The sequence below is a fragment of the Tachysurus fulvidraco genome, chromosome 18, assembly GCF_022655615.1.
Source record: "Tachysurus fulvidraco isolate hzauxx_2018 chromosome 18, HZAU_PFXX_2.0, whole genome shotgun sequence".
NCBI lineage: Eukaryota > Metazoa > Chordata > Actinopteri > Siluriformes > Bagridae > Tachysurus > Tachysurus fulvidraco.
Genome location: NC_062535.1, coordinates 2,138,134 through 2,160,423, shown reverse-complemented (window position 1 = coordinate 2,160,423; position 22,290 = coordinate 2,138,134). Strand labels below are relative to the sequence as shown.

The following is a 22,290-nucleotide window of genomic DNA, read 5'->3' as shown; positions in this document are numbered from 1 at the left end:
AAGGTCTCATGGGAAAGCTCTGATTAAATGCAGTTTTAGAAAGAAACAACTGAAATCTCTAGTCACAATAACTACCAGCCATGGGAAATACAGAAGCCTAGAAGGACAGATTCATGTGTTCTTCTCTAAAGTAAAAATTTCCACTACAATTCCCCCCTTTTGTCCCTGGGACAATACACAAAATTTTACTAATCATTAATCTGTAACAAAATCTAAACTCTAAATGATCGATCGATACCAGTATTGTTAATCAACTACTTAATCTACAACATTGTTAATCAGCTAGAATATAATCACTTAAATCTTAAGCTAATCATGTAAAATCTCACATCAGCGTATCATTACCCCTGTAGGGTTCACATGAATGCTTCATAAAATACATGATCTTTAGTGGATAATATGCTGTTTTTGTGGGGACAGGACCCGTATATATAAGAAATATGCAGTTAAAGGCAAAGCATTAAGCATTAATCAAGTCGTAACTTCACTACAAGTCACAGTCTCTACTGTCCGTATTCACCTTTGTCTGTTTCTGGATCAGTCTGGGCAAATTCAGTGAAATAGTCATCGCTGAACGGAGGACTCCATTCAGGGTCATCGTCAATATCGTCTAGTTTCACAAGTTGTTTGGTCGTTAGATTGGACATTATGATGTAATGAATGCATTTGTATATGCAAGGGCCAAACAAACATAATAAGAGTAATACCACAATCACTGGGATTATCATTGATAGATAGGGAGTCCACTGTCCGAACAGTGTATACCAAAGTCCCCAACTATTATCTCCGTGTTCGTCTCGTTTCATTTGGTTTGCTACTTTGTGCATATCATGCAGTGCATCTGAGATAGACCCTTGGTCGTCATCGTTCGAGGGAATGAAGGTGTTCGTAGACATATGGTGGTACCAGTTAAATCAGTCCTCCCAGGACCTCCAGCTTCACACCACAGGGAGGCCGGTGAATTTATCACCAGACTCAAATGTGTGCCATTCTGGACTCTATAAGCATCCTGCTTCCACATGCAGTAAGAATTTCTACAGTATTGGGCTATGGCTTTCAATTCACTACCATTACTTTTCATGGGGATCATTGTGTGTTTACTCGCAGCTGTGGGGAGAATCATACACACATAATAAGACTCATTTGTGATCATTTTGGCAGTGTAGTTGGCAAATTGCCAATAAGTGTTTTCATGCACGTCTCTGCGACTTCTACCAAAGGTGGAAGTCTTTTCTGCATTCCCTCTAAATAACAGGCAGATCATAAGGATGCCAATGATCCCTAAAACTCTTGGGTGATAGTCAAACAGGCTCCTCATCTTAACAGAAGCTTTTACTCATCAATGTTGATCGATTGTAGAAGTCAGATCTTATATTTGTGTTTGTATGGGAGTCTGGCTGTCGTAAGTGTCTTTCACATTTACCTCTTTCAGTTCATTAATTTCATTTACATTTGTGTTTACATTCATATGTGTGTGTGTGTGTCGATGTTACTCCTTCAGATGATGCTGCTCCTTCTCGGTGTCGGCTGCTGCGTTGTATCAGGGTTTTCTTCTGACTCAGACACTATACGCGTCGTGGAAAGTCAGTTGGAGCTCACGGGAGAGGTTACTAGCACGTCACCGTGTGCCCTGATGCCCCTTCTCATTCCTCTTTGCAGCTGTCGGGTGTTGGTTTTTCCTCTGGCTCAGGAACCCGCTTACAGTGGCTAACGTGAATCCACGTTGCTCTCTCTGCAACCTTCACCGCAGTCTGCGTGGTCAGAAGTACCTGAAATGGTCCCAGCCACCGCCTGGCTCTCCAGCTTTTCCTCCTGAAATCCTTCACCACCACCCAGTCACCTGGTTTGAGACTGTGCAGATCTGTTTGTGTCACCTTAGGCAGTGCTTCCTTCACCTGCTTATGGATTTGAGACAAAACAGAGGACAAGTTTGCACAATAACACAGCATTTCATCTTCACATTGGCTTGTGGTTAATCTGGGTGTGTGTCCAGGCTCAATTCCTGTCTTTGGGGGTCTGCCAAACAGTATCTCAAATGGGCTTAAATTCACTCTCCCTCTAGTTCTCGTTCTCATGTATAATAACACAATGGGAAGGGCCTTTACCCATGATAGACCTGTTTCATCACAGCACTTGGCCAATTTATTCTTTAGCGTACCATTTTCTCGCTCCACCGCCCCTCCGCTGGCAGGGTGGTACGCACAGTGTTGTCTGAGATCTATACCCAAGTACTCTCCCACCCGTCGAAGTGCTTGGTTTACAAATGGAGTCCCATTGTCACTACTGATTTTGTCAGGGATTCCCCAACGAGGAATAATTTCAGACAGGAGTGCTTTAGCTACTGCACTTGCATCCTGTTTGGAAGTGGGGAAAGCTTCCACCCACTTAGAGAACATATCCACTATCACCAAACAGTATTTTTTGCCTTCACTGGGTGTCAGTTCAATAAAGTCCATCTGAAGGTGTTCAAATGGTCGCTGTGGCAGAGGATGGGCGCTCTGGGAGACTTTAACGCCTCGGCCAATGTTGTTTGTTGCACACACTATACATTTCTCACAAAACTTCTGGGAATAGTTTGCAAAGCCCTTAGTGTGCCAGTATCTGGAGACACTGTTATACATCCCCCCTTTTGACGCATGGTCTTGGCCATGCGCCAATTTAGCATAGAATTGAAACAATTTCTTTGGCAAACATGGCTTGTCATCAGGGCCGTACCAAACCCCATCTCTTACCACACCTCCTGCTTTCCTCCATGTGGCTCTTTCTTGGGCTGTAGACTGTGATTGAAGATCTTTGAGATCTGCTGTGGGAGTACATATTTGCAACATACACAAAGTTTCGTCGTTCTCCGACGAAAAAATCAGTTTCTGCGCAGCTGATTTTGCTGCTGCATCTGCTTGCGCATTGCCCTGTGAAATGGGGTCATGTTTCCCAGTGTGTGCTTCACACTTACATATGGCAATAGATTTTGGCAACAGGATTGCATCCAGGAGTTCAGAAATCAGGCCATTGTGCGTGATTGCTTTACCTGAAGAGGTCAGGAAACCTCTGTTTTTCCACAATGTACCAAAATCATGTACTACCCCAAATGCATATCTACTGTCAGTATAAATGGTGACAGTTTTGTCTCTTGCTAACCTGCATGCTGTTGTTAAAGCAACCAATTCGGCTGCCTGCGCAGAGAGATGCTCTGGTGATGATTCTGCTTTAATCGTTTCATGTTGTGTCACTACTGCATACCCCACGCAGTTGCGGCCTGTTTTCTGATCTCTGAAGGCTGATCCATCCACAAAAAACTCAAGATCTGGATTCTGCAACGGCGTTTCCTGCAAATCAGACCTAGGACTGCAAATTTCATTTACAACCGCAACACAATTGTGTGGTTCTCCATCCGCTTCTGTAGGGAGAAGAGTTGCAGGGTTTAACACAGTACAGCGTTTTACTTTCACATTTGGCATGTCAAGCAAAATAGTGTGATATCTCAGCCAACGTGCCGCAGACATATGTGCTGTTTTCCGTTCAAGAAGAAGAAGCGACACTGCATGTGGGACCAAAAGAGTTAGTTCACTGTATCCCACAATATCTCTAGAAGCATTAACCGCTTTCTCAGCTGCTGCTACTGCTCTTAAACACATTGGCAGGCCTGCTGCTACCGGATCCAATTTAGCAGAGAAGTAGGCCACTGGTCTCATTTTCCCACCATGATTTTGTAATAGCACTGATGTCATACAACCACTTTTTTCATCAACTGTTTGTACAAACATTTCATTTGGATCTGGAATCCCTAATGTTGGGGTGGTTTGTAAAGCCTTGTGGAGTATAAATGTGCCTTGTGGAGTATATTTCTTTTCAAGAAAATCAATAGCATTCAAAACCTTAAAATTTAAGTCGGAATCAGAAGTTAGCTGAAGCATTTCCTCATTGCATAGCATCAAAGATTTTGACTCACCCATCCCTTCAGGACTGACCTCCTCGACCTGAGATGTTGATGGTCATGCAGTTTCCTCATCATGTCTCTTAGGGCATTCCCTTGCCCAGTGATCTTGTCCTCCGCAAACAAAACATCCACTCTCTCCCCCTTTTTCTTTTCTGCCTCTGGCTCTTCCTCTTCCTCTCCCCCTTCCTCGATATCGCCCTCTTCCTCGATATGTGGAAGTCCCTCTCCATTGTGTATGAGATCTCGTCATGGCTTGCATCATCGTCAGCTGAACTTTGTGTGTTTGTTCTTCTCTCTTTTTTCCCTGATCTTGCTTGGCCTGTGTGAGCAGCTTTTCCGCATGCAGAGCATGTTGTTCGATAAGGCTCAGCTTTCCAGTGTCCCACGTGATGCATAGGTTTTTCACCTTGTCAGATATTTCCGGAATCAGTCCATTCATGAAACTGTTTCTCAAATGCGCCTCGTATGCGGTCACTACCCCCTCACTCATATTCTCGGGGGCAGTAAGGCCGCTGTGCGCGTTGTGTACTTCCGTGAGGCGATGAAGATATTGCGCAACTGTCTCGCTGTCCTGTTGTTTGCACAGCGCAATCTTTGTCATATCCATCTTCACTGGAAAAGCTTCATAACACGCTTCACGTAATTCCGTTACGAAGTTATAGTACGTCGCATTCCTCCCGCTCTCGTGATCTGGATGTCTCATGCACAGATTTTCATCCGGCCATTCATACTTAATCCGCGTTATGTCAGATGCTAGTTTTCTAGCAGGCGCCTTAGTTCAAGAGAGGTGGGACGAAATTCTTTGCAGAAACGTTCCAACTCCACACCAAACTTTTTCCCCCCCACTTCTCTCGGGTCAGGGAGGTGCTCATGAGCATGCTCAATGTCCTTTAGTGTCCACGGACGGTGTACTAACATAGGGTCTCCATCCGGCCCTGCTACTTCCACCATGGGCATTGTAATCACACTCTGAAGTTTCTCGTTGACCTCTGGAATCGAAGCCTCTTCTCTGACAGGTTCAAGATCCGTAGTCTCCTTTTGCTTGTCTTTCTGGCGTGTACGATCCGCGATCGGTGGAGAGGGTGGGTCAGCCTTAACTGCCTTCGGTGGAGGCAGTGGACTCTCCTTCGGCTCCACACGAGCTGGCTCCGGATCTGCGCACACCTGTCGACATGACGCAGCCGCTGCCAGACGTGGTCGAGGAGGCGGTCCATCCAGGTCGGGATCATCTGAAAAAGACTTAAGACACTGGAGACTTTGTGAGTTACTTATTGTACTTTGTGTATTCTGTACATATTGTATAGATGCTCTCTTTGGAGTACATTGTGCTTTTTGAAACCTTTTTTCAGCCTCTAACTTCCACAAGTGAAAAGCTGTCCAGTTTATTTCTACCCTGCTCTTCTTCTTCTTCTCAACATTATCTCTTTCCATTTGGGTCAGGTTACCTTTCAGCAAATCTAACTGCTTCAAGCTAAAACTGCCGCCATCTGGGAAGCCACACTCCGTCACCCACCGCAGCAATTGTGACACAGAATCAGGACCATAATTATTTCTCATATAATTCACGTTAGGTCCAGTGACACACACTGGGTTTTTATTGAGCATGCTCTTAGAAATACTGTTGCCCATGACTATCTTAGTTTATTGTTGACAGTCTCTGCACCAGAAAGCCTGTGCTATGTGTGTGTGTGTTATCTTTTGTTTTGGCCTTTTCTCTTTTCCCCAAACCTGCTTTGCTCTCCGGAGAGTCTACACCGAGCTCGTCAGCTCTTAGCGGTGGGTTTTCTCAAAACCTCGCAAACAAGACACCTTTAGCACCTAATCCCAGATTAGTGCCGTGCTTTACTTTTGTATTTTAGGCCTTGCACTAGGTGCCTATCCAGGTCACTGACCTGTCGACAGATCCAGGTTTAAATCCTGTCTTTACAGCACTTTCTACACAGAGACAACCAACAATATTCACTATTCAACACTAATGAATTCAACTATGGTTTTCAAAATAAAACCCTTACAACTTTAGCAGATTAATCAGTGTTCTTTAACACAAATAAAAATAGATTCTCTCACCTTCCACACATCCAAGTACTTTTGATTCCAGCGTTGAGGCGGCTCACGGTGAACTCCCGAGTCCTCTCACGCTCATAGCCAATTTTGCGGTCGAGGTGAAGTTAACAGCCTTCAAGGCTCGAGCGCTGCAAGCCTCCCCGGGAATCCCCGAAGTCGACTCTCAAACGCGGAATCCTGCCGACTACGCCAGCCTGTTGTGGAAGTTTTGAGGTTCGAGAGAATTAAAGCATAAAAATATCACACCAACAGGCATGGGCAAGAGTATAAAGGTTTTCACGGTTTATTGTTTTCAGCTTTGCAGAAGGACCCAACACTCTACGTGTAAAATCAGAGAGGAAGGGCCACCATTATTGATAACACCAGCATTTTATAGACAGGAATAAAATAAACAGGACATGTAAAACCAAAACATCATCCACCATTGGCTTAGAAGCATCGCCTGTTCATCTTCTGACCAAGCTAATCCCACGGGAACAGAAAAGGTCTCATGGGAAAGCTCTGATTAAATGCAGTTTTAGAAAGAAACAACTGAAATCTCTAGTCACAATAACTACCAGCCATGGGAAATACAGAAGCCTAGAAGGACAGATTCATGTGTTCTTCTCTAAAGTAAAAATTTCCACTACACACATGAATAAAATACACCCTTGTCAGGAAAGTAAGGAGCAAATCATTTTAAGTCAGGCAAGCCTTAACAGAAGAAACACATTACAAAAGGGTTATAAGAATGAGAACCTTAGAGTATCTTATCTTCGGGTTTTATTAGTAAAAGGAATGTCTCATTGTGTTGTGTGTGTGTGTGTGTGTGTGTGTGTGTGTGTGTGTGTGTGTGTGTGTGTGTGTGTGTGTGTGTTCTGGTTGAGGGCCCCTATGAGTTCAATCAGAGAAGCGGCATGGGGTTATCTGGTCTTTGTGTAGGCTCCAGTCATTCTGGAGCCAGTTGTGTATGTAAAACTGGGTTGCTCATCGGTTGATTGAAGATTAGATGCCGAAGTTTAGGGTGCCTGGGACATGAAATCTAAATGACCTGTACCAGACGCTACACTGAAGTGTTGTACTAACAAGATAATTTATCTCAGCCAAACAAATTCTCTACACAATCAGACATACACAACATAAACCTGATATTATAACTCACATCTGCAAAAAATGACTGAACGAGTAAAGTTCTTACAGAGAACCTAGTGTAATCTGTGTGTAATAGCCTGATTATACAGCAAATCAGGATCTTTTGTGTTTGTCTTTGATTCATGAGTGTGTTTTATTTCATTATATTAATGCATTGTCATTTAATTTATTATATTATTTTATAAATAATTACATAATTTTTTTTCTATAAAGTTAAGATATGCATTTTGCATTGGGTTAAAACTAATTTCTAAATACAAGAGATATTCATGGTTCATTTATAAGATGAAAACACAGGTATATTTCATTTGTTATTATCCTATGATGCTCTGAGTGTACTATGTAAGACCGGAAGAATAGGAAAAGAGATCAAGGACAATCGAAAAAGCGCGAAGGACTGAATATGTGTGCCGATGACCGCAGAAGGCACAAAGAAAATAGTTTTAAAAAAAGTGCCTTGAGACATGTTTCAGAAAGAATGGATAATTGCTGCTTGCTTAAGTGGACCGCAGAGGAGTTCGTGGATGACCTGCGCTGGGATGGAGTGAGTTGAATTGTGTTTCCAAGGACAGAGTTGAGAGAGCTAAGCTAAGCTAAGATAAAATTAGTTTTTCAGTGTCTGTGGTAATTACCTCGGAAGAGCCGAGGACAGACCTGAGAGAGCTAAGCTAAGCTAAAGTTAGCACTGCCATGTCTGTAGTAATTACCTCAGGAGAGCTGAGGATGGAGCTGTGAGAACTAAGCTAAGCTAAAGTTAACATTGCCGTGACTATGGTAATTACCTCAGGAGAGCCAAGGACAGAGCTGAGAGAGCTAAGCTAAGCTAAGCTAAAGTTAGCACTGCTGAGTCTGTGGTAGTTACCTCAGGAGAGGTGAGGACTGAGTTGAAAGAGCTAAGCAAAGCTAAAGTTAGCACTGCCGTGTCTGTGGTAATTACCTCAGGAGAGCTGAGGACGGAGCTGTGAGAGCTAAGCTAAGCTAAAGTTAACATTGCCGTGTCTATGGTAATTACCTCGGGAGAGCCAAGGACAGAGCTGTGAGAGCTAAGCTAAGCTAAAGTTAGCACTGCTGAGTCTGTGGTAGTTACCTCAGGAGAGGTGAGGACTGAGTTGAAAGAGCTAAGCAAAGCTAAAGTTAGCACTGCCGTGTCTGTGGTAATTACCTCAGGGAATCGGAGGATGGAGATGAGAGAGCTAAGCTAAGATAAAATTAGCACTGCCATGTCTGTGGTAATTACCTCAGTAGATTTGAGGATGGAGCTGAGAGAGCTAAGCTAAGCTAAGATAAAGTTAGCACTGACAAGTATGTGTTAATTACCTCAGGAGAGCTGAGGACAGAGCTGAGAGAGCTGGGCTAAGCTAAAGTTCGCACTGCCATGTCTGTGATAAATACCTCAGAGGAGCCGAGGACAGAGCCAAGAGAGTTAAGCTAAGCTAAGCTAAAGTTTGCACTGCCATTTCTGTGGTGATTACCTCAAAAGAGGTGAGGACGGAGCTGAGAGAGCTAAGCTAAAGTTAGCACTGCCGTGTCTGTGGTAATTACCTCAGGAGAGCTGAGGATGGAGCTGAGAGAGCTAAGCTAAGCTAAATTTAGCACTTCCTTGTCTGTGTTAATTACCTCAAGAGAGCCGAGGACAGATCTGAGAGAGCTAAGGTTAGCCAAGATAAAATTAGTTTTTCAGTGTCTGTGGTAATTACCTCGGAAGAGCCGAGGACAGACCTGAGAGAGCTAAGCTAAGCTAAAGTTAGCACTGCCATGTCTGTAGTAATTACCTCAGGAGAGCTGAGGATGGAGCTGTGAGAACTAAGCTAAGCTAAAGTTAACATTGCCGTGACTATGGTAATTACCTCAGGAGAGCCAAGGACAGAGCTGAGAGAGCTAAGCTAAGCTAAGCTAAAGTTAGCACTGCTGAGTCTGTGGTAGTTACCTCAGGAGAGGTGAGGACTGAGTTGAAAGAGCTAAGCAAAGCTAAAGTTAGCACTGCCGTGTCTGTGGTAATTACCTCAGGAGAGCTGAGGACGGAGCTGTGAGAGCTAAGCTAAGCTAAAGTTAACATTGCCGTGTCTATGGTAATTACCTCGGGAGAGCCAAGGACAGAGCTGTGAGAACTAAGCTAAGCTAAAGTTAGCACTGCTGAGTCTGTGGTAGTTACCTCAGGAGAGGTGAGGACTGAGTTGAAAGAGCTAAGCAAAGCTAAAGTTAGCACTGCCGTGTCTGTGGTAATTACCTCAGGGAATCGGAGGATGGAGATGAGAGAGCTAAGCTAAGATAAAATTAGCACTGCCATGTCTGTGGTAATTACCTCAGTAGATTTGAGGATGGAGCTGAGAGAGCTAAGCTAAGCTAAGATAAAGTTAGCACTGACAAGTATGTGTTAATTACCTCAGGAGAGCTGAGGACAGAGCTGAGAGAGCTGGGCTAAGCTAAAGTTCGCACTGCCATGTCTGTGATAAATACCTCAGAGGAGCCGAGGACAGAGCCAAGAGAGTTAAGCTAAGCTAAGCTAAAGTTTGCACTGCCATTTCTGTGGTAATTACCTCAAAAGAGGTGAGGACGGAGCTGAGAGAGCTAAGCTAAAGTTAGCACTGCCGTGTCTGTGGTAATTACCTCAGGAGAGCTGAGGATGGAGCTGAGAGAGCTAAGCTAAGCTAAATTTAGCACTTCCTTGTCTGTGTTAATTACCTCAAGAGAGCCGAGAACAGATCTGAGAGAGCTAAGGTTAGCCAAGATAAAATTAGCACTGCCATGTCTGTGGTAATTACCTCTGGAGAGCTGAGGACGGAGCTGGGAGAGCTAAGCTAAGCTAAAGTTAACACTGCCATGTCTGTGTTAATTACCTCAGGTGAGCTGAGGACAGAGCTGAGAGAGCTAAGCTAAAGTTTGCAATGCCATTTCTGTGGTAATTACCTCAAAAGAGGTGAGGACGGAGCTGAGAGAGCTAAGCTAACGTTAGCACTGCTGTGTCTGTGGTAATTACCTCTGGAGAGCCGAGGATGGAGCTGAGAGAGCTAAGCTAAGCTAAGCTAAAGTTAGCACTGCCGTGTCTGTGGTGATTACCATCAGGATAGCTGAGGACAGAGCTGAGAGAGCTAAGCTAAGCTAAAGTTTGCACTGCCATTTCTGTGGTAATTACCTCAAAAGAGGTGAGGACGGAGCTGAGAGAGCTAAGCTAAAGTTAGCACTGCTGTGTCTGTGGTAATTACCTCAGGAGAGCAGAGGATGGAGCTGAGAGAGCTAAGCTAGGCTAAGCAAAAGTTAGCACTGCCGTGTCTGTGTTAATTACCTCAAGAGAGCCGAGGACAGAGCTGAGAGAGCTAAGCTAAGCTAATATAAAATTAGCACTGCCATGTCTGTGGTAATTACCTCAGGAGACATGAGGGTGGAGCTGGGAGAGCTAAGCTAAACTAAAGTTAGCACTGCCGTGTCTGTGGTAATTACTTCAGGTGAGCTGAGGACGGAGCTGAGAGAGCTAAGCTAAGCTAAGCTCTATATAGCTGAGGATAGAGCTGAGAGAGCTAAGCTAAGCTAAACTAATGTTAGCACTGCCAAGTCTGTGTTAATTACCTCAGGAGAGCATATGTAGAGTCTGTGTATAGTTGCTGTTTTTTTTTTTGGGCAAAATTGCATGCTTCAATCAGAGCCTTAAGTTGTTCTTGTTGGGCTGACAAACCTGGAGGCAATGACCCTGGAGGCAATGAACCTGTGTTTGATGTCATAGCCCACCCAGCTGTTTTTTCTCACAGCTCACAGGTTGAAGATCGATCTGTGAAATAATAAGAATTATGCAGTGGTGATTCTTTGATATGCTGTTCTGTTTACAAAGTGATGGCCATCTCTTCACATTTGTGATTGTCTTCATCAGTGACTGCAGGTGTCATAACGATACACCCCAAACCAGTTTGTCTGAAACGTTCCTCATAATCCTATGTATCATAATATGTAATCATAATATTATGATAATCCATAATCATAATAATTGTTTCAACATTTCCAGTTAGCCTTTTTTGGTCACTGTCCCTCAAATTGATTTTGAGAATCATTGCTCCATCTTGTGGATGTAAAGTTAAATTTTCTGCTGTCGCTGAAGCATCTGGCAAATTTTTCATGGGTGTTTGTATACATCTGGTAGCTCCTTCAACCAATTTTCTGGTGTAGCTGGTTGGTATATTCTGCAAGGGACATATTTCTTGACCATTCTTTTACAATGCGATTTTGTCTCTCACCATATTCTTCATACACCTTCTCATTGTCCATCTCAATTTCAGTTAGTCTGTTTTTTACAATGACGGGAGCGAGCTGAGCATTTGAATTGTCCTTTGTGACATGATCGTATGTGATTGATTCTTGCTCACTGTCATCATGGCTCCCTGTTGAATAATGGTCACTTTTTTCATCAGGTAATGTTGTTGTTGATTCTCTACTTTTCCAGGCTATTTGAATGGATAAAGTGACCCTTGTTTAATCTTGTTGCTAGGAGTTATATGGCGGATATGCATTTCATAACAGTTGTTTGATCCCTGTTGTTTAGAAAGCAAATTCATCAACCTGTTGTTCTCATCCAGCAGTCTCTCTTTATCCTTTATTTCACTTTGTAGTTGTAAGTGAAAATAGTCTCTCAAGTGGCACATTTGAAGCAGGATTTACTAAATTCTGTGCAATGGTAACCAGCTTGTCGTGACTTCTTCTGTGTGCAGACCACCAATGTAGAGGGCATTGTTCAAGGCTTATGTTGGGCTCTGCTCTGTATCTAGCACTGATGTATTCCACTGATGTTTCATCATCTGACTCAATATCAGAGCCCATGAAGAGGAGACCAAATTTCTTCTTCTTTGCCTCTGATCCAGCATCTGAGTAGCATGCAGGTAGGGTTTCTCCTCTTTTAGCATCTTGTTTAATGTTTCCCAAACTTCACCTCTTTCTGTTTTAGGAATGAATTTCAAGTGCAGGTAACACAACAGAACAGGAAACGTATTTTCCACCCCAAGATGACATATCTTGACATATCTGAATAATAAACACACAAAAAGCCTCATACATTAATTATTTCTGTATTTTAGTTATTCTGATGTGTATCATACTGTCATAATATTACGACATATTTCTCTAAATATCCTCCTTTATTCTTGTATAAATGTTACAAACTTGGAACAATGACGATAGACACCACAGCTCTATCTAATGATCAGTAGCATGAGCCGCTGCTGGAGCGCAACTTGAGTACTATTTTTCATTATTGAGGTAAGTTTTTTATCTTTACCCACAGTTTCATTTGCTGTTTGGAATGGAAAATGAAAATGTTTTAAGAAATGCTGTACATTTAGTTTTAAGAGGATACAGCTGACTAGTTGCTAACTAGCAGTTAATTTTAAAATTAAATTCACCAACAATTAAATTAGATGTACATAATAGCTGTACTTCTTTGGGTAAAAATTGATTTTTTTAAAAATTGCTAAATTTGGCACTCAGTTCAATGTTAATATAATATATATATATATATATATATATATATATATATATATATATATATATATATATATATATATATATATATATATATATATATATTTTACACATTTTACCTGCTATAATATGTGAGCTATCTATCTAATATGTTGCTAAAGAGATTAGCTTAGCACAATCCAAATTCATCTATTTTATCATTTTTGTGACAGTTTGTTGGCTTTAAATCACTTGTCAAATCATTTGGATTTGCAACTTGTCAAAAGTTGTAAGTAACTGAGCTCTTTTTGTAGGTTTTTGGACAGGACCCACGAACATACTAAAAAATTCTTTCGAGAAGTTGCACAAGATAGCGCAGTGCAACTGATTGATAAGTCAGACAGGGTCAGCAGTTTGAAGTTAGAAATTAAAGAGATTCTGGAGTGAGTTAGATGATTTGATGGAGAGTATTCCCAGATGGGAGAGACTAGTGATTGGAGCAGACTTCAAGTGGCATGTTGGTGAGGGAAACAGAGGTGATGAGGAGGTGATGGGCAGGTTTGGTGTTAAGGAAAGGAACCTAGAAGGACAGATAATGGTGGACTTTGCTAAGCGGATGGAAATGGCTGTAGTTAACACTTATCTCAAGAAGAAAGAGGAACTATATTCACTAGCACATTAGACACTGTTGCCCCCAGAAGATTAAAGAAAGTTAGAGACAAAACACCTGCACCATGGTATAATAGTCATATTCACACCCTCAAGAGAGAAACCCATTACCTAGAGCGAAAGTGGAGAAAAACAAATTTAGAGGTTTTTTGAATTGCATATAAAGACAACTTGTCCAGCTATAGACTGGCTCTAAAAGCTGCTAGGGCTGAGCACCTAAACAAACTCATACAAAATAACCAGAACAATCCCAGGTTTTTATTTAGCAGGTTTTTATTTATGACCAGGTTTTTATTTATTTTATTTAGTTTCAGTCAGGTTTCAGGCCCCATCATAGCACATAAACTGCACTTGTTACAGTTACAAATGACTTGTTCTTAGCTTCGGACCAAGACTGTATGTCATTATTAGTTCTACTTGACCTTAGTGCTGCATTCGACACGATAGATCACAACATTCTTCTAGATCACTTAAAAATTACGCAGGTATTCAGGGACAGGCTTTAAGTTGGTTTAGATCCTACCTGTCTGATCGATACCATTTTGTAGATTTAAATGGTGAATCCCCCAGTTTATTGGCAGTTAATTATGGGGTCCCTCAAGGATCAGTTCTAGGACCTCTGCTTTTCTCAATATACATTCTTCCCTTAGGGAACATCATTAGAAGGCATGGGATTAGTTTCCATTGTTATACTGACGATACAGACATATATCTCATCAAAACCAGATGAAATAGTTAAAGTTTCTAAAATAACAGTGCTAACGAGATAAAGAGATAAAAGATTGGATGAGCTGTAACTTTCTGTTGTTAAACTCTGATAAGAAAGAACTACTATCTATCTTAGAATTGATTACAAACTGCTGCTACTTACGTACAAGGCTCTTAATGGTTTAGCTCCCATGTATCTAACTAGTGTTCTAACACGTTACAGTCTTTCACGCTCTCTGAAATCACAAAACTCAGGACTTCTGGTAGTTCACAGAATAACTGTCTACTAAAGGTGGTAGAACATTTTCATATTTAGCTCCCATACTTTGGAATAGTCTTCCTGATGGTGCTCGGGCTTCAGGCACACTTTCCCAGTTTAAATGTAGATTAAAAACTCATCACTTTAGTCAGGTGTACACATAATACATTCCATAATATTGTGCACTATTACATCTGACCAAATGCACATTATCATCTAGTGCTTGTTAATATTATGAACAGCATCTATGCTAATTCCTCTCCACTGTTTCTCTCTATCTATCCATCCCGAGGCATCCAGAAATTGTTCCATCTCCGAATGTCTTCCGTGACTTGGAGATTTTGGACCTTCACTGAGATGAGGCCAACCATGTGAGGATCCTGAGGCATCTAGAGATTTACCAGCTCCAGTTGTACTCTTCTTCATGAAATATTCAGACGTTCTAAGAGGAGATGCCAATTGAATTGATTGCTCATCCTGCTCTTGTCCTGAGGATCTTGTTTGTACGTTGCTTTCTGCCCACTGTTTGCAAAGACTGTTAGTCTCTTCTGGCATCCTGCAAATGGGTCCCTTCTTGTCTGTCACTTTAAATGTATATAAATACTAGATCGATAAATACAGCCACATTATAGTACTTCTGGGTCATTACACTGTACGTCACACACACACACACACACACACACACACACACACACACACACACACACACACACACACACACACACACACACACACACACACACACACAAACACACACACAGATGTTTGAATAATATTTTTTGAAAGAGAACAATTTATTGTAAAAGTAAGTCAATGTATTTTAGACCATCATCAGCATTTCAGTCATTATCTTTGCTCTATTAAATTTTTAAACATGAACTTACTCTTTAAATGAAACTCTTTGCTCTTTACATCAGATGGTCAATTTGTTGAGTAGGTGTGTTGTAATAATGTAGGGAGTTTTGACACCTCAGGGTTTATTTATATAATATAGAAGTACAATTATGTAGATATTTAATTGATGATGTGTTTTGTGGATTATGCATTAGATGCATTAGAAATCTGTTAAATTGTGTAAAAATTGACAACAATGTACAAAACACAAGGCAAACCAAAGACAGATACAAACCTTAATGCTTATTTATGTGAATTTCAAATCTGATTATCCAATGACTGAACTGATCTTCTGGTAATAGTCTTGACTTTTACAACAACACTTTCTTATAGTTGACCAATTCCAGTGTTGTGGATGTGACATTTGCAGTCAAAACCTGAAATGTAAATGATCAGAGAATGTATTTATTATCATTGAATCGATTGTTAATAGTTTGTTATACCGTCTGATGATAGAATCCACACAACTGATATCAGTCTGTTCTTTAATTTTAGATCTCTGTTTAAAATCATGGCTGGGTGACAGTTTCATATTAGTGTTGGTGCACAACTCATATGTGGGGAATAACCGTGTCAGTTTCCGTAAAACTTCTATTGCAGCCCATAAATGCAGTAAAATACAGACCTCAGTAGAAAACTGGGTTTTGTTCTTAATTTAAGAGCTTTATTTTTTATTCATAAGATTAACATTTACATAGAATTCCTCACTTATATTTTGGGATTTATTTAATCAGTAACTGTAACTAAAGTAAAATAATCTAATGTGCTCCATAAATATAGAAAACAGTGTTACACGTATTATTAAGCAATACATACTTGGTTCTCTTCTCCAATCAGTAGTAATGTCTCCTACTGTGTATTTTTGGGTTACATTAATACACAGAGGCATTGTGATCTGAGTCCTTACTCAGTTTCTTCACCAGATTTTAATGACTTTTCCTTCAAACAGTCAGCAGCGATGTGCACAATCTGATCAAGTGCCTTGAGAATCAGAAGATCCATGTCATCATCTGTGTCTATCTCCTCATGGTAGTTCTTCACAGGGAAAATGTGATTCATAGGAATCCCCAGTGTATAACTACACTCTTCCATCTGTAAAAATTCAAACACAGGTAGAGGTAAGATTGATAATGTAAGGGTGAACAGAGTAAGATAGATGTTCAGTTTCTCACTAATTATGCCAGACATGGACATAGTCATAGTTGAGGTATGTGCACTAAGGGAGGAACTAATTCTGAGGAATCAGAACTGATATTAAACTATGGACTTGCATGCATAACGGAGTTTGCTGAAGTGTCAGATGTCAGATGTGTGCAGTTCTGAGCAGGAAATGTAAAATCCAGGTTTTATTACAGGACATTAGCTTCCCAGACCACATATGAAGGGGTGAAGACTAGACTATTCACATGTACAAAGATGGTAAGGACATGTGTCACTAAGGACTGTAATTGTCTGTAATTACAGACAGTGTTAGTTCTTCTCAGGCAGGTTAATACTTAGTTATTTTTTAGCTTTTTTAGGTGGTGAAGAATTCAGAAAACTGCTAAAAGTATTTATTTTAAGTTATTAAAAAAAACCCAAAATGAATATAATTACAGTTTGCACCACCCATATAACTGAATGATTACCTTCTCCTTGATCTTCTTGCTGGTGTAGATCTTCCTTAAATCCTGTTGAACTAGTGGACATGCTAAATCTGGTCTTGTCATGATGATTACTTGAGGCATATCTGGATGATATGCAAAATCATTTAAAAACAATCCCTACAGTATGAACAACATTCTATACAAACTAATTAGTCAGTAATGTAAAAGTTAATTAAAGGTAGATTTAACTTGCTTTTAATTGATGGAGCATTATTACTATTACTGTGTTAAAGGTCTGTATTTCTTCCCTGAGATTTTCAAAGGAAAGATTATCGTCTGTAATAATCATTCTTACCCCGTTCAGTAGCAGCCTGACGGATTTTTTTCAGCTTATCAATGACCCCATTCTTCATAATTGATATTTTGTCTGCAGCAACAATGTTGACCAGGCATGTGGTTTGATCCTCCACACTTGGGTTGCTTCTGTGGTGAACATCAGTCACAGGTGTATCCTCAAGCTGAATGTGAACAGGAAAGAATATATATATATATATATATATATATATATATATATATATATATATATATATATATATATATATATATATATATATATATATATATATATATATATATATATATATATATTCTTTCCTGTTCATATGTGGTATATATATATATATATATATATATATATATATATATATATATATATATATATATATATATATATATATATATATATATATAATTCACATGTTAACATGTCATTCTTTGTTTGCATGAACACTTTACTTACATTGTGTCCTTCCTGAAGTAACCCGTATATGGCTCTGATGATGTCATCTGTATTTGCACCAGACTCTCTGTCCTCAAGTCCCATGATATCATTAAAGACAAAAGGCAAACTGGAGCCATCCTCTGCTTCAATATAATGAGTTTTGAACTGTAAAACAAATTCAGATGTATCATTTACTTTGTGTTCCTTTAATTTCCTATTGTCTGTTTTTTTTTTTTTTTTTTTTTTGCTGCTGGTCTCTCAATAAAAATCTAATTGTACCTGAAGTAGTATTTAAACTTTAGAAAATGCTTACGTTCTTTGTGAATTTGGTACCTCCTGCCCCGTCAACAAGAGCCTCAGAGGTGATTCGTCCTTGTAAAGCATTATTGACTGAGTTTATAAAACTGGACTTTCCTGCTCTGACTTCACCAACAACCAGAATACTGACGAACCGAGCACTTGTTCTCTTGAGCCTGAATGTCCTCAGTTTCTGTTCAATTTTGTCCTTTTCTCTATTAAAATCATAAAGTTACAAACATTCCCTTAAATAAATGATATAAAACATGACACTGAGCATGCAGAGAAGTTTCTGTACTAATGTAAAGTGTAATATGAACTACAGAGGCTGTTCATTCATTACATAACCCAAGGAGAGTAAAGCTAATTATTGTGTTTATTTCTTATTCATCTGTCTACAGGATAAAGTAAGTAAGAAACATTGTTTAATAAACGGTATCAAATAAAGAAAATCAATCCTTTAGGTTTCAGAGCAAATGTATGTTGTAACAGGTTCTGTTCAGAAGTGAGGATACATATTAATTACAGTTTTGGGGTAGAATTAACACTATGGGAACATGAAAGAAGGAAAACAGTCAGAGAACAGTCTCGCTCAAGGCAATTAAAGAAACTTACCCCCAAGGCATTTCCCTCCATGGTTGATCAAATTCTGAAGAAAAGACAACCAAATTCAGCGTTTACACAAACAGTGCAGTCGAACGTATGTGTTCAGTATTCAGAATGTCTACAGTCTTCTGGTTCTGCAGTAAACCTAATGTGATTCTTCTGTCTCAATCACTTCAATCAGTCACAATGAAATATTCAATTGTAGTGAATTTAAAACACAAAACATGAATTTTAATGTAACATTTTGTGATTACAGGTTTACTAAAAAAAGTGAAGTGATGTACAGCTAAGTACGGTGACCCATACACAGAATTCGACCCCTACTTAGAATTCAGGGTTCGGTGCCTTGCTCAGGGGCACCTCAGTCATGGTATTGCCGGCCCGAGATTCAAACCCACAACCTTAGGGTTAGGAGTCAAACTCTCTAACCGTTATGCCATGAATTAAATGGTCAGAAAAAAATTGAAGAAAAAAAAAAGTTTACCTGAAAATATTATGTTTCTCAACAAAACATGATTTATTTTATTTTATTATATTATTAAATTAATTGCTTACTAAATTAAAGAAGTTTATTAAATGATGCAGAATGTGATCAACTCACATATTAATGTAAACTGAGTACGGTGTGAAATCTCAGATGGATGTTGGTGCTGATGGGAATTATAACTATTGTATAAAACAATCATGTTAGAAAAGTGCAGCAGTAATTCAGTAAGTTTTATTTCAGTTTGTCAGTCTGATAACCCCCTCGTCAGCTCCCCACCGGAACACCAACCTCCGGTGTCGTGAGGTTACTTTCAGTTTCGACTTCCGGTTACACCACCATAAAGAGCATAAAGCCGCGACGTATCGTCCAGATTGTTGCATACCGAGTTGTGCTTTTATTTCTACAGTTTTTTCACACTGTGACCTGTTATTCTGTGTTTTTGGATTAATGTCGCTGTTCAGTCTTAAGGCTCGCTCACACAGGGACGATTACAGCAGACGTTTAACGCCTAGTGACTAAACAATGGGCACCAACGTGAGCGCGCACACCGACGTGTAGAAACTGGCCGATTAATGAGATTGGAGCTTTAGTTCACGTGTCTGGAGCTGCTGAAGTTACAGTAAATCACGACTTGGTGGCGCTCAAACACAAAACGGTCTTGTTGAGCACACTTTGATACCATGACGAAGATGCATCGAGGCAAGATGGATGTAGAGCTGTTAGTTTCATTGCTTTCTGAAAACTAAGAGCTTTATAACAAACACGACAGCGAATTGTCACAGGGAGTGAATTTGCAGGATCACTCGGCTCATCGCCAGTGAAATCCGCATGGGTGTCATGTTAAAAAACTCGACAATCGTCCCGGTGTGCACGAGCCTTTGGCACTTGTCTGTTTTGATTGCTCCGTTGCTAGTTATTCTGGTTACCGAACGTTCTGCTTGTTTTTTTTTTTTTTGTCCTCTCTGTTTGCCTGTCGGTTTGGATTTGTTTTGCTGTGGACTTTATTAAACTGTGTTTAGTTTCTGCAAACTGATCCCGCCGACTTCTCATTACAGTCAGACTGCTGCTGGACTCGTATTGCAGTATTGCACAATGAAATGGGCCAGAATCACATCTAACTGAGACCTACACCTGTAGACACTGAAAAAACCTGAAAACATTGTATTAAAAACTACAGAATATAGAAACCGTGAACACATTGTACATCTAGTTACATCTGAGTTCTGAGCAAATTCTGTCTTACCTTCTTGTTACGTCTGTAAAACTCGTCAGTGTAATTTGATAAATGATCTACTGCATGCACACGATTAGAAAAGCTGCTTTAAACTGAAATTTCTGCTTTAAATTGAATTCTCAAAGCTTAAAAGTAGGAACGTATTTCCCATTCTGTATATTGTTTCCACTTAGTCACTGTGAATCACACTGGCTCCAATTATGCCAAGAAACTTCTGTACGAATGTCTGAAAATAATTTTTAAATTTGTCTTACCGAGTTTGGGAGGTGGAGGTGAAGCTGATTGTTCTTTTCCCATTTTATCCAATTAATTCTGTTAAAAGTCATGATGGAAAAATTAAAAATGAAATTGAAATTCTGGATTATTAACAACAAAATAAACAGAAGAGCAGTGTATGTTTTATATTTCCTTCTTCTGCACAGGTTTCTCTACTTAAATAATAAATCTGAGATCTCCCATTGTTATAGAATTCATTATTAGACTGTAAATGTAATTTTAAAAAAATGGCCTGCTTCAGACAAAAGCACGGAGCGGCAGAAGGAAGAAAGTGACAGAGAATCTGAGAGTTCTGAATTAATTCTAATTATATTAGATTAGATTAGATTCCATTCCATTAAATTAATTAGATTCCACTTTATTGCTATTGTCTAAAGACAATGTACAAATCAATGAAATGCAGTTAGAATCTAACCATAAGTTCATAAGTGTTACATTTTCTAATGGTATAAATGGTAAGTTGTATAAATTCTAAGAGTTAATATCACTATATTTCTTTCCAAGTTGCAAAATCATGATAGATACAAACACATACACACTTAAAGACTAGTTGACATAATTAAAGATCAAAATGTTCATGTAAAGATCAGATAACAGTAAAACAAGAACCCTAATATACTCACGGTTTATGGCTACTCAGATCTACTGCAGCTCTCCGCAGTGCCTGTTACAGTATATACTATAGCATCAGTTGGGGCAGCCTCCTCCTCCTCCTCCTCCTCCTCCTGGGCTATTCTCATTCTAGATTCTTTCAAATGGAGGCATTTCTGGGAAATGGAAAGTGAAAATAAATTCACATGCTGATCAAAGAAAATCAGTGGAAGTTTGGTGAAATTATTAAGTTACAATTAATTTACTATTATTAACACTATTATGATGTTTCAGTATCTCCAGACACCTGGAGATACACCTGACTGAAGTGATTAAATCCTTAGAACGCACTGTCACTTCTATATATATGAAATAATCATCTCCTTACAGAAAACATCACCATAGGAACAATTCTACACGTTCATTACAAATTCAGTTGAACTCCAGTGTGGGTTTTGTGAATATTCTAGTTAATAACATATTATAACAGGTGTTTTGATGTGAACCTGGGTTGTGGCTTGTAGTAGGACCTACAGGTACAGAAAATGTAACATCACTTACACGTGTTGACATTATCTTTGCTCTGTTAAAACATGAATTTATTCTTTACATGAAACTCTTTATGCTTTACATCAGTTGTGCAGTTTCTTTACTAGTTGTATTATATTAATGTAGAGAGTTGTAACACCTCAGATCGTTTATTGTTGTAATATAGGATTTAATATTAAGTTGTTATAGAATGTGAAATCAGTGAAGACTGGCCACCAGGCAGCACATATAAATGCACAAAACCTCCAACACTATTTTGGCAAGTGTTTCAATTCCTAGCTTGTCCAGACTCATTCTTACTTTTATGAGTATATAAAATTTCAAGCGACACTGTATATTGTGACGCAGCAAAAATACCGCTCCTCACCCCCGAAAAGCTAAAGACGGAGAGAAAAATCGGCGGGCCAGCACCACGGACAGTGCTGCTGACAGTTAAGCTTCAGCACCAGATGCAGCAAGGCGGTGCAGCTGAATTCCTGACGACAGCAGGAACGCTGCTGTGGCACTCACCCTCTGGCTAGGAGACACAGTGGAGAGCCAGGCTCAGCAGTTACAGGAGGTAAGACAGATTAGAATTAGGTTATTAATGTGCTGTCTTTGCCTCTCTCTTTTACACACACACACACACACACACACACACACACACACACACACACACACACACACACACACACACACACACACATTCATGTGTGAGAATGTAGATCTACATGTTTAAGTAGAGCTAGGGTAGTAGAGTAGTAGAGTAGGATTGCTGTTTCACCAAATATTTTTTTTGTGAA

At 39.8% G+C, this 22,290-nt stretch overlaps 1 protein-coding gene across 1 annotated transcript; it reads right to left on the bottom strand.

The window, feature by feature from the left end:
- Window positions 1–15,026: 15,026 nt before the first annotated feature.
- On the bottom strand, window positions 15,027–21,114 carry LOC113661918 (interferon-induced protein 44-like). The gene is made up of 9 exons (XM_027176462.2): window positions 20,992–21,114; window positions 20,347–20,404; window positions 18,381–18,414; window positions 17,782–17,980; window positions 17,487–17,633; window positions 17,043–17,205; window positions 16,730–16,830; window positions 15,918–16,193; window positions 15,027–15,478 (listed from the first exon to the last, which is right to left on the bottom strand). Exons 2-8 carry the CDS (start codon window positions 20,387–20,389, stop codon window positions 16,005–16,007), a joined length of 876 nt encoding a protein of 291 aa, XP_027032263.2. The 5' UTR covers window positions 20,390–20,404; window positions 20,992–21,114; the 3' UTR covers window positions 15,027–15,478; window positions 15,918–16,004.
- Between the last annotated feature and the right edge of the window lie 1,176 nt (window positions 21,115–22,290).